We start from the raw sequence: 12,004 nt of genomic DNA, 5'->3' as shown, positions 1-12,004 counted from the left end.
GGAACTTTTTATTTTTGGTTAGTCTGTTGTTTGACTCAGTTTCTTAACTTTGGCATGTCATCTGCAGCCTTGACAATCCTGGTGCTAATTTCAGCATCATGGGATAGGTTGCTGGTAACTGTTGATTCAAGGTTTGTGAAGCTGTCATTGTGCTCAGTCTTACCAAGTTGATCATAGTGTGGTGAGCACATACTATCTATTGTCAGTCTAAAACAAAGAACAAAGAACAGTACAGCACAGGAAACAGGCCCTTCGGCCCTCCAAGCCTGTGCCGCTCCTTGGTCCAACTAGACCAATCGTTTGTATCCCTCCATTCCCAGGCTGCTCATGTGGCAGCACGGTAGCACAGTGGTTAGCACTGCTGCTTCACAGCTCCAGGGTCCCGGGTTCGATTCCCGGCTCGGGTCACTGTCTGTGTGGAGTTTGCACATTCTCCTCGTGTCTGCGTGGGTTTCCTCCGGGTGCTCCGGTTTCCTCCCACAGTCCAAAGATGTGCGGGTTAGGTTTATTGGCCAGGTTAAAAATTGCCCCTTCGAGTCCTGAGATGCGTACATTAGCGGGTAAAATATGTGGGGGTAGGGCCTGGGTGGGATTGTGGTCCATGCAGACTCGATGGGCCGAATGGCCTCCTTCTACACTGTAGGGTTTCTATGATTTCTATGATGTGACTATCCAGGTAAGTCTTAAACGATGTCAGCGTGCCTGCCTCCACCACCCTACTTGGCAGCGCATTCCAGGCCCCCACCACCCTCTGTGTAAAAAACATCCCTCTAATATCTGAGTTATACTTCGCCCCTCTCACCTTGAGCCCGTGACCCCTCGTGAACGTCACTTCTGATCTGGGAAAAAGCTTCCCACCGTTCACCCTATCTATCCCCTTCATAATCTTGTACACCTCTATTAGATCTCCCCTCATTCTCCGTCTTTCCAGGGAGAACAACCCAAGTTTACCCAATCTCTCCTCATAGCTAAGACCCTCCATACCAGGCAATATCCTGGTAAATCTTCTCTGCACTCTCTCTAACGCCTCCACGTCCTTCTGGTAGTGCGGTGACCAGAACTGGACGCAGTACTCCAAATGTGGCCTAACCAGCGTTCTATACAGCTGCATCATCAGACTCCAGCTTTTATACTCTATACCCCATCCTATAAAGGCAAGCATACCATATGCCTTCTTCACCACCTTCTCCACCTGTGTTGCCACCTTCAAGGATTTGTGGAGCAAACATTTTGCACTAATTTACTCTCTGTCTTGCTGCCACTGAATCTTTAATTCTTGTCCAACAGCAAGAACAACTCACATTTATACTGCACCCTTTAATGTAAAACATCCCAAAACATTTCACAGGAACCTTATCAAACAAAATGGAGCACCAAGTTACATTGGAAGATATTGGAACTGATGAAGGGTCTTAAGTAAGGAAAGTGATGTAGAGAGGCAGTGAGGTTTAAGAAGAGAATTCAGGAGCTTATGATCTTAACACTTGAAAGCATGGTGGAACAATAGAAACATATAACGTACAAGGACAAAGTGGACAGCTGCAAAAATCTTGGAAGATTGCAGGGCCAGGAGAGATTACCGACACTGGGAGGTGAAAATAGTATTCTGAGGGATAAGATATACAGGTATTTGGAAAGACAGTGTTTGATTAGGAGTAGTCAGCATGGCTTTGTGCTTGGGAGATCATGCCTTACAAATTTGTTAGAGCTCTTTGATGAAGTGGCCAGGAAGGTTGATGAGGGCAGGGCAGTAGACATAGTCTATATGGACTTCAGTAAAGCCTTTGATAAAGTTCCACATGGTAACCTGCTTTGGAAGGTTAGATCATATGGAATCCAGGGAGAGCTGGCAATTTGGATATGCAAGTGGCTTGATGGTAGGAAGCAGAGGGTTATGGTGGAAGGATGTTTGTCGAACTGGAGGCCTGTGACTCGTGGTGTGCCTCAGGGGTCAGTGCTGGGCCCATTGCTGTTTGTTATCTATATCAACGATGAGAATGTACAAGGCATGATCAGTGAGTTTGTAGATGACACTAAACTAGGTGGCATTGTAGATCGTGAGGAAGGTTATCCAAAATTGCAGCAGGATCTTGATCAGGTGGGGAAGTCGACCGAGAAATGGCAAATGGAGTTCAATACAGATAAGTGCGAGCTGTTGCATTTTGGAAAGTCAAATAAAGTAGGACTTTCACGATGAATGGTAGGACCATAGGGAGTATCATGGAACAGAGGGACCTTGGAGTTCAGGTGCATGGTTCTCTAAGGTGGAGTCACAGGTAGACAGGGCAATAAAGAAAGCTTTTGGCATGCTGGCCTTCATCAGTCAGGGCATTGAGTATAGAAGTTGAGAAGTTATGTTGCAGTTGCACAGGACGTTGGTGAGGCCGCAGCTGGAGTATTGTGTTCAGTTTTGGCCGCCTTGCTATAGGAAAGACATTATTAAACTGGAGAGAGTGCAGAAGAGATTTACAAGAATGTTGCCAGGACTCGGGACTGAGTTATATAGGGAGAGATTGGACAGGCTAGGACTATTTTCTTTGAAGCACAGGAGACTGAAGGGTGATCTTAGAGGTGTACAGACCATGAGATGCATGGATAGGGTGTATACTCTCAGTCGTTTTCCCAGAGTTGGGGAATTGAGAACTAGAGGGCATAAGTTTAAGTTAAGAGGGGAAAAAATTAATGGGAACCTGAGGAGCAACGTTTTTACACAGAGAATGGTACTTAAGTCAAATAAGCTGCCAGAGGAAGTGGTTGAGGCAGGGACATTGACAACATTTAAAAGACATTTGGACAGATACATGGATAGGAAAGGTTGAGGACTATGGACCAAATGCAGCCAAATGGGGTTAGCTTAGATGGGCTTTTACGTTGCCATGGACCAGTTTGGGCCAAAGGATTTGTCTCTGTGCCATTGATTCTATGATTCTTGGAGGGATATGAAAACAAAATGAAAATTTTCAAACCAATGTATTACTGGGCCTGGAGCCAATGTAGATCAATAAATACAAGGAGAGTATCCCTCTGTTCCACTGATACTCCCTCTGGTCCTATCATTCATCGTGAAAGTCCTACTTTGATTTGACTTTCCAAAATGTAACAGCTCACACTTATCTGTATTGAACTCCATTTGCCATTTCTTGTCGACTTCCCCACCTGATCAAGATCCTGCTGCAATTTTGGATAATCTTCCTCACGGTCTACAATGCCACCTAGTTTAGCGTCATCTACAAACTCAGTGATCATGCCTTGTACATTCTCATCGAAATTGTTGATATAGATAACAAACAGCAATGGGCCCAGCACTGACCCCGGAGGTACACCACTAGTCAGAAATCGTCTATCAAAGGGAAGATTGTACAAAAATCATGCTGCCAATAATATACCTGTTTTATTAGAAGCATGAAACTTGCAATATTCAATCATCACGGTTTTTTCCTTTAGCTTTCCATGAGCATATGCTTGAGTTGAAAATAAGGATGAAAACAGATTTTTGAGGGGGTCAGGGTTCCAAATTGTTTCAGTTGTTCTAATTGTAAAATTATAGTTTAATTTGGTCGTTAGTTTGTGAACTTGCATTCTAACTTTGTACCCATGTTATACATGCAGCTCAGAAAGGCCCAGATGGGATGGTCATTTCCAATAATTACTGTTACTTCTGTCTTGGTGGGTCGAATATGAACAAGAAAACAGGCAGGACTGAGGAGCTGGTCTCGTGCTCAGACTGTGAGCGTTCTGGTAGGTGTATCCATGGAATTCTATCAAATGAGCTATAAGATGAACCCATGAACTTGATCACTGATTAGGCCAGTTCTTGCTGCTGTCAGTACATGCTTGATTACCATGGGATCAAGGAGGCGCATAGTGCTACTGCTGCATTGTCAAAACAAAACTGATGAGTGCCTTGAAGTGTTAATATTTGCAGCTTTCTTTAAATTGATGTGCCATGCAAATATCTATGCAAATAGCTGAAATGCGTTTTGAGTGAATTAGTGACACTAAAGTTTGCAGATAATGAACATATATAGTACTCAAAGTAAATTCATATGATGCAAAATTAGAAAATGAGAGTTTGCAGATTAAATGTCAGGCTATTTGAACTTTTTCTTAAAAGTAAGGATCATGAAAATACATCTTTTAAATGTATTGTTCCATAGCCTATTTGCACTGTCTGTTTTTGGACAAATCGAGATCAAATTTTGAAATTACCTAATAATTTGTCTTCACACTCATTCTGTGATTATTGACTGTTAAACGGTTAGTGAAACTTTGGCCCCTCCTGACGTCAACAGCTTTTTTTGTTTAATTGGGTAGAGTATAAGATAGAACTCAAGTCTCCTTTGAGCTTTGTGTGCAATACAGAGCAAGATAAAGACAACAATCCTGTTTAACTTAATTTTTAAGCTCTGCTCCCTGTTTCTTCACTACTATGATATCGCCATCAGTGAAAGTCATAAGTTAATAAAAAAATAATTTAATATTGCACCAAAGTAAATTCTAAAAGCAGCAATATTTTTATTTTTTGGATTATACTCTCCCATCTATCCTTTCTATTCAAACAAAACCAAGGCACTTGAATTGATGCACAGAATCTTAGCATCAGAATTTTAGCTACTCTCTGACTCTCTCACCCCCCTGTCACCACCCTGCCGCCATCTGAACATGCTACTGAGGCTACTACTTGTGCAAGTTCATTGTTGTGGTTGCACCTTAACTCAGACTGCTAGAAGTTGGAATAGAAAAACAAACAAACAAGCCAAAGATATGAAGTCAATTTAGGAAAAATACTGGAAAAGCACAGAAGGCTAAAGAGCACCTGAGAGAGAAAGACAAGGCAACATTGTGGGTGTAACCTTGTATTAAAACTATCCTTGAACTTTTACCAATCTTTCTGTTTTTGAATGTCCCAGGATTTAAAAACAAAAATAGAAATAGTAGAATGGTAGTTCGTGAGAATTAAAACAGACGGGCGGCACGGTAGCACAGTGGTTAGCACTGCTGCTTCACAGCTCCAGGGTCCCGGGTTCGATTCCCGGCTCGGGTCACTGTCTGTGTGGAGTTTGCACATTCTCCTCGTGTCTGCGTGGGTTTCCTCCGGGTGCTCCAGTTTCCTCCCACAGTCCAAAGATGTGTGGGTTAGATTGATTGGCCAGGTTAAAAAAACTGCCCCTTAGAGTCCTGGGATGCGTAGGTTAGAGGGATTAGCGGGTAAAATATGTGGGGGTAGGGCCTGGGTGGGATTGTGGTCGGTGCAGACTCGATGGGCCGAATGGCCTCCTTCTGCACTGCAGGGTTTCTATGATTGAGACACAAATGTCCCAACTGTTTTGAAGTATGTTTAAATCTTTATAACCTCAGGATACTGTGAATTTCTACCATGCTTCTCACCAAATATTATTTCCAGAAAAAGAAGTCTAGTTTGAATCTGAAATATTTATACATCAAAGCTGACTGACTTGTTTCAAATATGCTTGTGTTTTTAAAAAAATAATGTGGGTTAACTTCATTTCAGAGAATTGTTAGATTTTTCTACTTGCTTCCGAACCAATTAAGTTAAAGGGATGTTTATTACGATCTTTTGGTTGGATTTTAACCCTTTCGCTGACTGTTTAATAACAGGGTCTGAGATTAAGAGCTGAGGATTTTTGTTGGCATAGGAGGTTTTAGAGGTAGGATTTATGATTGATTTTTTTTATCTTTTCATTTTGTGTGTGTGTAATGCTGAACCCATGTGCTGATATGTACATCAACATACATGTTAGCTAATTTGGGACAAGGAATCGTAAAGGATCTGGACTTGGGCAGTGCAGAGGACTTGTTTGGTGCAACATCTGAAAGTGACACCTCCACGTTTCGTGGCTTTGATGATGACGATATCGATGAACTGCTATCAAACAAAACTGTTCATTCACCTGCTAGTAATGATGCAGAGAACAAGTGCAGCAGCTAAATACGTAATTGTGGGAAATACCTGCTAGCGCACAAAAAACAAATTTGGGCAAGATTTAATGAATGACCTTGACAGCAGGTGAAGTCTTTTGTAGCCAAAAAGCTCCTGCTGAATTCTAGACCTGTTTTAATATGAAACTGAGCTGTTGAAAATAAGCAGAGTCAATGCTTTCATTCGTTCATCAGTAAACAAGAGAATCTCTAACTTTCAAGATAATTAGGGTTACTTCTGGCTCGTGATTTGTGTGTTTTTTTTAAACAAAGGAGACATTTGACTGACCTCTTCCTGAGTGAATGGGGACAAAGGGATCTGATGTACTGTGAGCGCTACTGCTGAGCTAAATGGACTTGCCTTTACAAAGTGCAATGTTTTAAGTCAACTAGCTTTCTCCAGCAGGCAAAGTTGTCTTGACAAAGTTTTGTCATGCACATAATATCGAAGCTCCTCTCGAGTGGAAACATGGCCTCCAGGCTCTCTTCTACACCTCTTGCACCTGCAGTTCTAAAATTTGTGGGAATGAAATTCACTCTACATTGAACTGAAGGAAGTGGAGTTCATTAAAAAAAGTTTTAATTTTTTGAAAGAAATGAAAACTGTGCCTGTCGCTTCTGGGACTTGTACCTTTTTTGTCTTTTTTGCTCAACTGAATTGCTGTTCTGCTGCTAAAAGTGCTGGCTGCATCTGATGAAGAAACCACATCAATAGGCATGTGTTCTGATGGCAATATAGAGTGACAGCGGGAACCTTTTTGTTCCTGTTAATTTAGAAGAAGATCATCAATTGCATTGCACGGTATGTTTGCAAAGTTTTTGTCTTGACCACTTTAAAGCAAAAAAATGTTCTTTAAGAATTGCATGAGTTGCAGTAATGGCTTTTTGCCTTGTTGGTGTAATCCTTATGGGTTGGGCAGGTGTTGTACCCCCTGGGGACGGGCAGGTTTGTGTATCCCCTGTGGACTGGGCGGGTTGGTGCGACCCCTGTGGACTGGGCGGGTTGGCGTGACCCCTGTGGACTGGGCGGGTTGACGTGACCCCAGTGGGCTGGGCGGGTTGACGTGACCCCAGTGGGCTGGGCGGGTTGACGTGACCCCTGTGGGCTGGGTGGGTTGGCGTGACCCCAGTGGGCTGGGCGGGTTGACGTGACCCAGTGGGCTGGGCGGGTTGACGTGACCCCAGTGGGCTGGGCGGGTTGGTGCGACCCCTGTGGGCTGGGCGGGTTGGTGCGACCCCAGTGGGCTGGGCGGGTTGACGTGACCCCAGTGGGCTGGGCGGGTTGACGTGACCCCAGTGGGCTGGGCGGGTTGACGTGACCCCAGTGGGCTGGGCGGGTTGGCGTGACCCCTGTGGACTGGGCGGGTTGGCGTGACCCCAGTGGGCTGGGCCGGTGGGCCTGACACCAGTGGGCTGGGCCGGTGGGCCTGGGGCCGGTGGGCCTGACCCCAGTGGGCAGGGCCGGTGGGCCTGGGGCCGGTGGGCCTGACCCCAGTGGGCGGGGCCGGTGGGCCTGACCCCAGTGGGCTGGGCCGGTGGGCCTGGCCCCAGTGGACTGGGCGGGTTGGCGTGACCCCAGTGGGCTGGGCCGGTGGGCCTGACACCAGTGGGCTGGGCCGGTTGGCGTGACCCCTGTGGACTGGGCGGGTTGGCGTGACCCCAGTGGGCTGGGCGGGTTGACGTGACCCCTGTGGGCTGGGTGGGTTGGCGTGACCCCAGTGGGCTGGGCGGGTTGACGTGACCCCAGTGGGCTGGGCGGGTTTACGTGACCCCAGTGGGCTGGGCGGGTTGGTGCGACCCCTGTGGGCTGGGCGGGTTGGTGCGACCCCTGTGGACTGGGCGGGTTGACGTGACCCCAGTGGGCTGGGCGGGTTGACGTGACCCCAGTGGGCTGGGCGGGTTGACGTGACCCCAGTGGGCTGGGCGGGTTGACGTGACCCCAGTGGGCTGGGCGGGTTGGCGTGACCCCTGTGAACTGGGCGGGTTGGCGTGACCCCAGTGGGCTGGGCCGGTGGGCCTGACACCAATGGGCTGGGCCGGTGGGCCTGGGGCAGGTGGGCCTGACCCCAGTGGGCGGGGCCGGTGGGCCTGGCCCCAGTGGACTGGGCGGGTTGGCGTGACCCCAGTGGGCTGGGCCGGTGGGCCTGACACCAGTGGGCTGGGCCGGTGGGCCTGACACCAGTGGGCTGGGCCGGTGGGCCTGGCCCCCGTGGGCTGGGCCGGTGGGCCTGGGGCCAGTGGGCTGGGCCAGTGGGCTGGGCCGGTGGGCCTGGGGCCAGTGGGCTGGGCCGGTGGGCCTGGCCCCAGTGGGCTGGGCCGGTGGGCCTGGGGCCAGTGGGCTGGGCCAGTGGGCTGGGCCGGTGGGCCTGGCCCCAGTGGGCTGGGCCGGTGGGCAGAGGGAATCTATGCTTGGAAACGGAGGAAATGGGAGAGATACAAAATGAATACTTTGCCTCAGTATTCACCAAAGAGGGGGACTTGATGGATGAGGAGCATAGGGTAGTGTGTGTGGATGTTCTGGGTCATGTCGATATCAAAAAGGAGTAGGTGTTGGGTATCTTAAAAAAACATTAAAGTGGATAAGTCCTTAGTGCCTGATGGGATCTACCCCACAATGCTGAGGGAGGCAAGTGCAGAAATTGCTGGGGCTTGACAGAAATCTCTGTATCCCCATTGGCTACAGGTGAAGTCCCAGAGGACTGGGGGATAGCCAATGTTGTTCCTTTGTTTAAGAAGGACAGCAGGGATAATCCAGGAAATTATAGGCTGGTGAGCCTTACGTTAGTGGTGGAGAAATTATTGGAAAATATTCTTAGGGACAGGATTTACTCACATTTGGAAACAAATGGACTTATTAGTGATAGACAGCATGGTTTTGTGAAGGGGAGGTCACACCTCACTAATCTGATTTTTTTTTCGAGGAACTGATGAAGATGGTAGATGAAGGAAAGGCAATGGATGTTGTATACGTGGACTTCAGTAAAGCCTTTGACAAGGTACCTCATGGTAGACTGGTACAAAAGGTAAAGTCACACGGGATCAGAGGAGAGCTGGCAAGATGAATATGTGGGACTGGCTTGGGAATAAAAGACAGAGCGTAGCAGTAGAGGGGTGCTTTTCTGAATGGAAGGTTGTGACTAGCGGTCTTCCATAGGGATGAGTTCTGGGACATTTGTTCATATGTTGGTGCGACCCCTGTGGACTGGGCGGGTTGGCGTGACCCCTGTGGACTGGGCGGGTTGGCGTGACCCCTGTGAAGCCTGGATTATCCCTGCTGTCCTTCTTAAACAAAGGAACAACATTGGCTATCCCCCAATCCTCTGGGACTTCACCTGTAGCCAATGGGGATACAAAGATTTCTGTCAAGCCCCAGCAATTTCTGCACTTGCCTCCCTCAGCATTGTGGGGTAGATCCCATCAGGCACTAAGGACTTATCCACTTTAATGTTTTTTTAAGATGCCCAACACCTACTCCTTTTTGATATCGACATGACCCAGAACATCCACACACACTACCCTATGCTCCTCATCCATCAAGTCCCCCTCTTTGGTAAACCCACATTTGGAGTACTGCGTCCAGTTCTGGTTGCCGCACTACCAGAAGGACGTGGAGGCATTGGAGAGAGTGCAGAGAAGGTTTACCAGGATGTTGCCTGGTATGGAGGGTCTTAGCTATGAGGAGAGATTGGGTAAACTGGGGTTGTTCTCACTGGAAAGACGGAGAATGAGGGGAGATCTAATAGAGGTGTACAAGATTATGAAGGGGATAGATAGGGTGAATGGTGGGAAGCTTTTTCCCAGATCAGAAGTGACGTTCACGGGGGGTCACGGGCTCAAGGTGAGAGGGGCAAAGTATAACTCAGATATCAGAGGGATGTTTTTTACACAGAGGGTGGTGGGGGCCTGGAATGCGCTGCCAAGTAGGGTGGTGGAGGCAGGCACGCTGACATCGTTTAAGACTTACCTGGATAGTCACATGAGCAGCCTGGGAATGGAGGGATACAAACGATTGGTCTAGTTGGACCAAGGAGCGTCACAGGCTTGGAGGGCCGAAGGGCCTGTTTCCTGTGCTGTACTGTTCTTTGTTCTATGTATATAAATGACTTGGAGAACATATAGCTGGTCTGATTAGTACGTTCGCAGAGGACACAAAAATTGGTGGAGTTGCAGATAGTGAAGAGGATTGTCAGAGGATACAGCAAGATATAGACTGGTTGAAGACTTGGGCGGAGAAATGGCAGATGGAGTTTAATCTGGACAAGTGTGAGGTAATGAACTTTGGAAGATTCAATGCATGTAAGAATTCTACAGTAAATGGTAGAACCCTTAGGAGTATTGACAGGCAGAGAGATCTGGGCGTACATGTCCACCGATCACTGAAAGTGGCAACACAGATGGATAAGCTAGTCGAGAAGGCATACAGCATGCCTGTCTTCATCGGTCGGCGTATTAAGTATAAATATTGGCAGGTCATGCTGCAGCCATACAGAACCTTAGTTAGCCTCATTTAGAATATTGTGTACAATTCTGGTCGCCACACTACCAGATGGATGTGGAGAGGGTGCAGAAGAGGTTTACCAGGATGTTGCCTGGTCTGGAGGGTATTAGCTTTGAGGAGATAAACTTGCTTTGTTCTCACTGGAACGACAGAGATTGAGGGGTGACCTGATAGAGGTTTACAAGATTATGAGTGGCATGGACAGCGTGGATAGTCAGATGCTCTTTCCTAGGGTGGAAAAGTCAAGTGCAAGGGGACATAGGTTTAAGGTGCGTGGGGAAAAGTTTAGAGGAGATATGCGAGGCAAGTTTTTTACAAGAGGGTGGTGAATGTCTGGTACGCATTGCCCGGGGAGGTGGTGGGAGCAGGTACGATCACGGCATTTAAGGGGCAACTAGACGAATACATGAATAGGATGGGAATGGAAGGATACAGACTCTAAGTGCATACGGTTTTAGTTTAGGCAAGCATCATGATTGGCGCAGGCTTGGAGGGCAGAAGGTCTGTTCGTGCTGTACTGTTGCTTGTTTTTTTGTGTAATCCCTGTGGTTTGGGCAAATACTGATGCCATGTACATGGATTTTAGTAAGGCGTTGATAAAGTCCCCCATGGTCGGCTTATGAAGAAAGTAAGGATGTGTGGGATAGAGGGAAGTTTGGCCAATTGGATAGGTAACTGGCTATCTAACAGAAGACAGAGGGTGGTGGTGGATGGAAAATTTTCGGACTGGAAACCGGTTACCAGCAGAGTGCCACAGGGATCAGTGCTTGGTCCCCTGCTATTTGTCATTTTTATAAATGACTTGGAGGAGGGAGCTGAAGGGTGGATCAGTAAATTTGCTGATGACACCAAGATTGGTGGAGTAGTGGATGAGGTGGAGGGCTGTTGTAGGCTGCAAAGAGATATAGATAGGATGCAGAGCTGGGCTGAAAAATGGCAAATGGAATTTAACCCTGACAAATGTGAGGTGATTCATTGTGGTAGGACAAATAAATGTGGATTACAGGGTCAAAGGTAGGGTTCTGAAGAATGTGGAGGAACAGAGAGATCTTGGGGTTCATATCCATAGATCTCTGAAGGTTGCCACTCAAGTGGATAGAGCCGTGAAGAAGGCCAATAGTGTGTTGGCGTTCATTAACAGGGGGTTTGAGTTTAAGAGCCGTGGGGTTATGCTGCAACTGTACAGGACCTTGGTGAGACCACATTTGGAATATTGTGTGCAGTTCTGGTCACCTCACTATAAGAAGGATGTGGAGACACTGGAAAGAGTGCAAAGGAGATTTACCAGGATGCTGCCTGGTTTGCAGGGTAGGTCTTATGAGGAAAGGTTGAGGGAACTTGGGCTTTTCTCTTTGTAGCGGAGGAGGTTGAGAGGAGACTTGATAGAGGTTTATAAGATGATGAAGGGGATAGATAGAGTGAATGTTCAAAGACTATTTCCTTGGGTGAATGGAGTGGTAACTAGGGGGCATAACTATAGGGTTCATGGTGGGAGATATAGGAAGGATGTCCGAGGTAGGTTTTTTGCTCAGAGAGTGGTTGGGGTGTGGAATGGACTGCCTGCAG

General features: G+C 47.4%; 1 protein-coding gene across 1 annotated transcript in view; it reads left to right on the top strand.

The window, feature by feature from the left end:
• LOC144506874 (uncharacterized) overlaps positions 1-12,004 on the top strand; it is a 157,650-nt gene that overhangs the window by 123,824 nt on the left and 21,822 nt on the right. Inside the window, exon 2 of the mRNA XM_078233232.1 lies at positions 3,610-3,738. Within this exon, the coding sequence (XP_078089358.1) occupies positions 3,610-3,738 (129 nt within the window). The remainder of the gene's footprint in view (positions 1-3,609; positions 3,739-12,004) is intronic.

The sequence above is a fragment of the Mustelus asterias genome, chromosome 18 (genome assembly GCF_964213995.1).
Source record: "Mustelus asterias chromosome 18, sMusAst1.hap1.1, whole genome shotgun sequence".
NCBI lineage: Eukaryota > Metazoa > Chordata > Chondrichthyes > Carcharhiniformes > Triakidae > Mustelus > Mustelus asterias.
The sequence above is the reverse complement of the archived record's forward strand: the minus strand, read 5'-3'. Positions and strand labels throughout refer to the sequence as shown.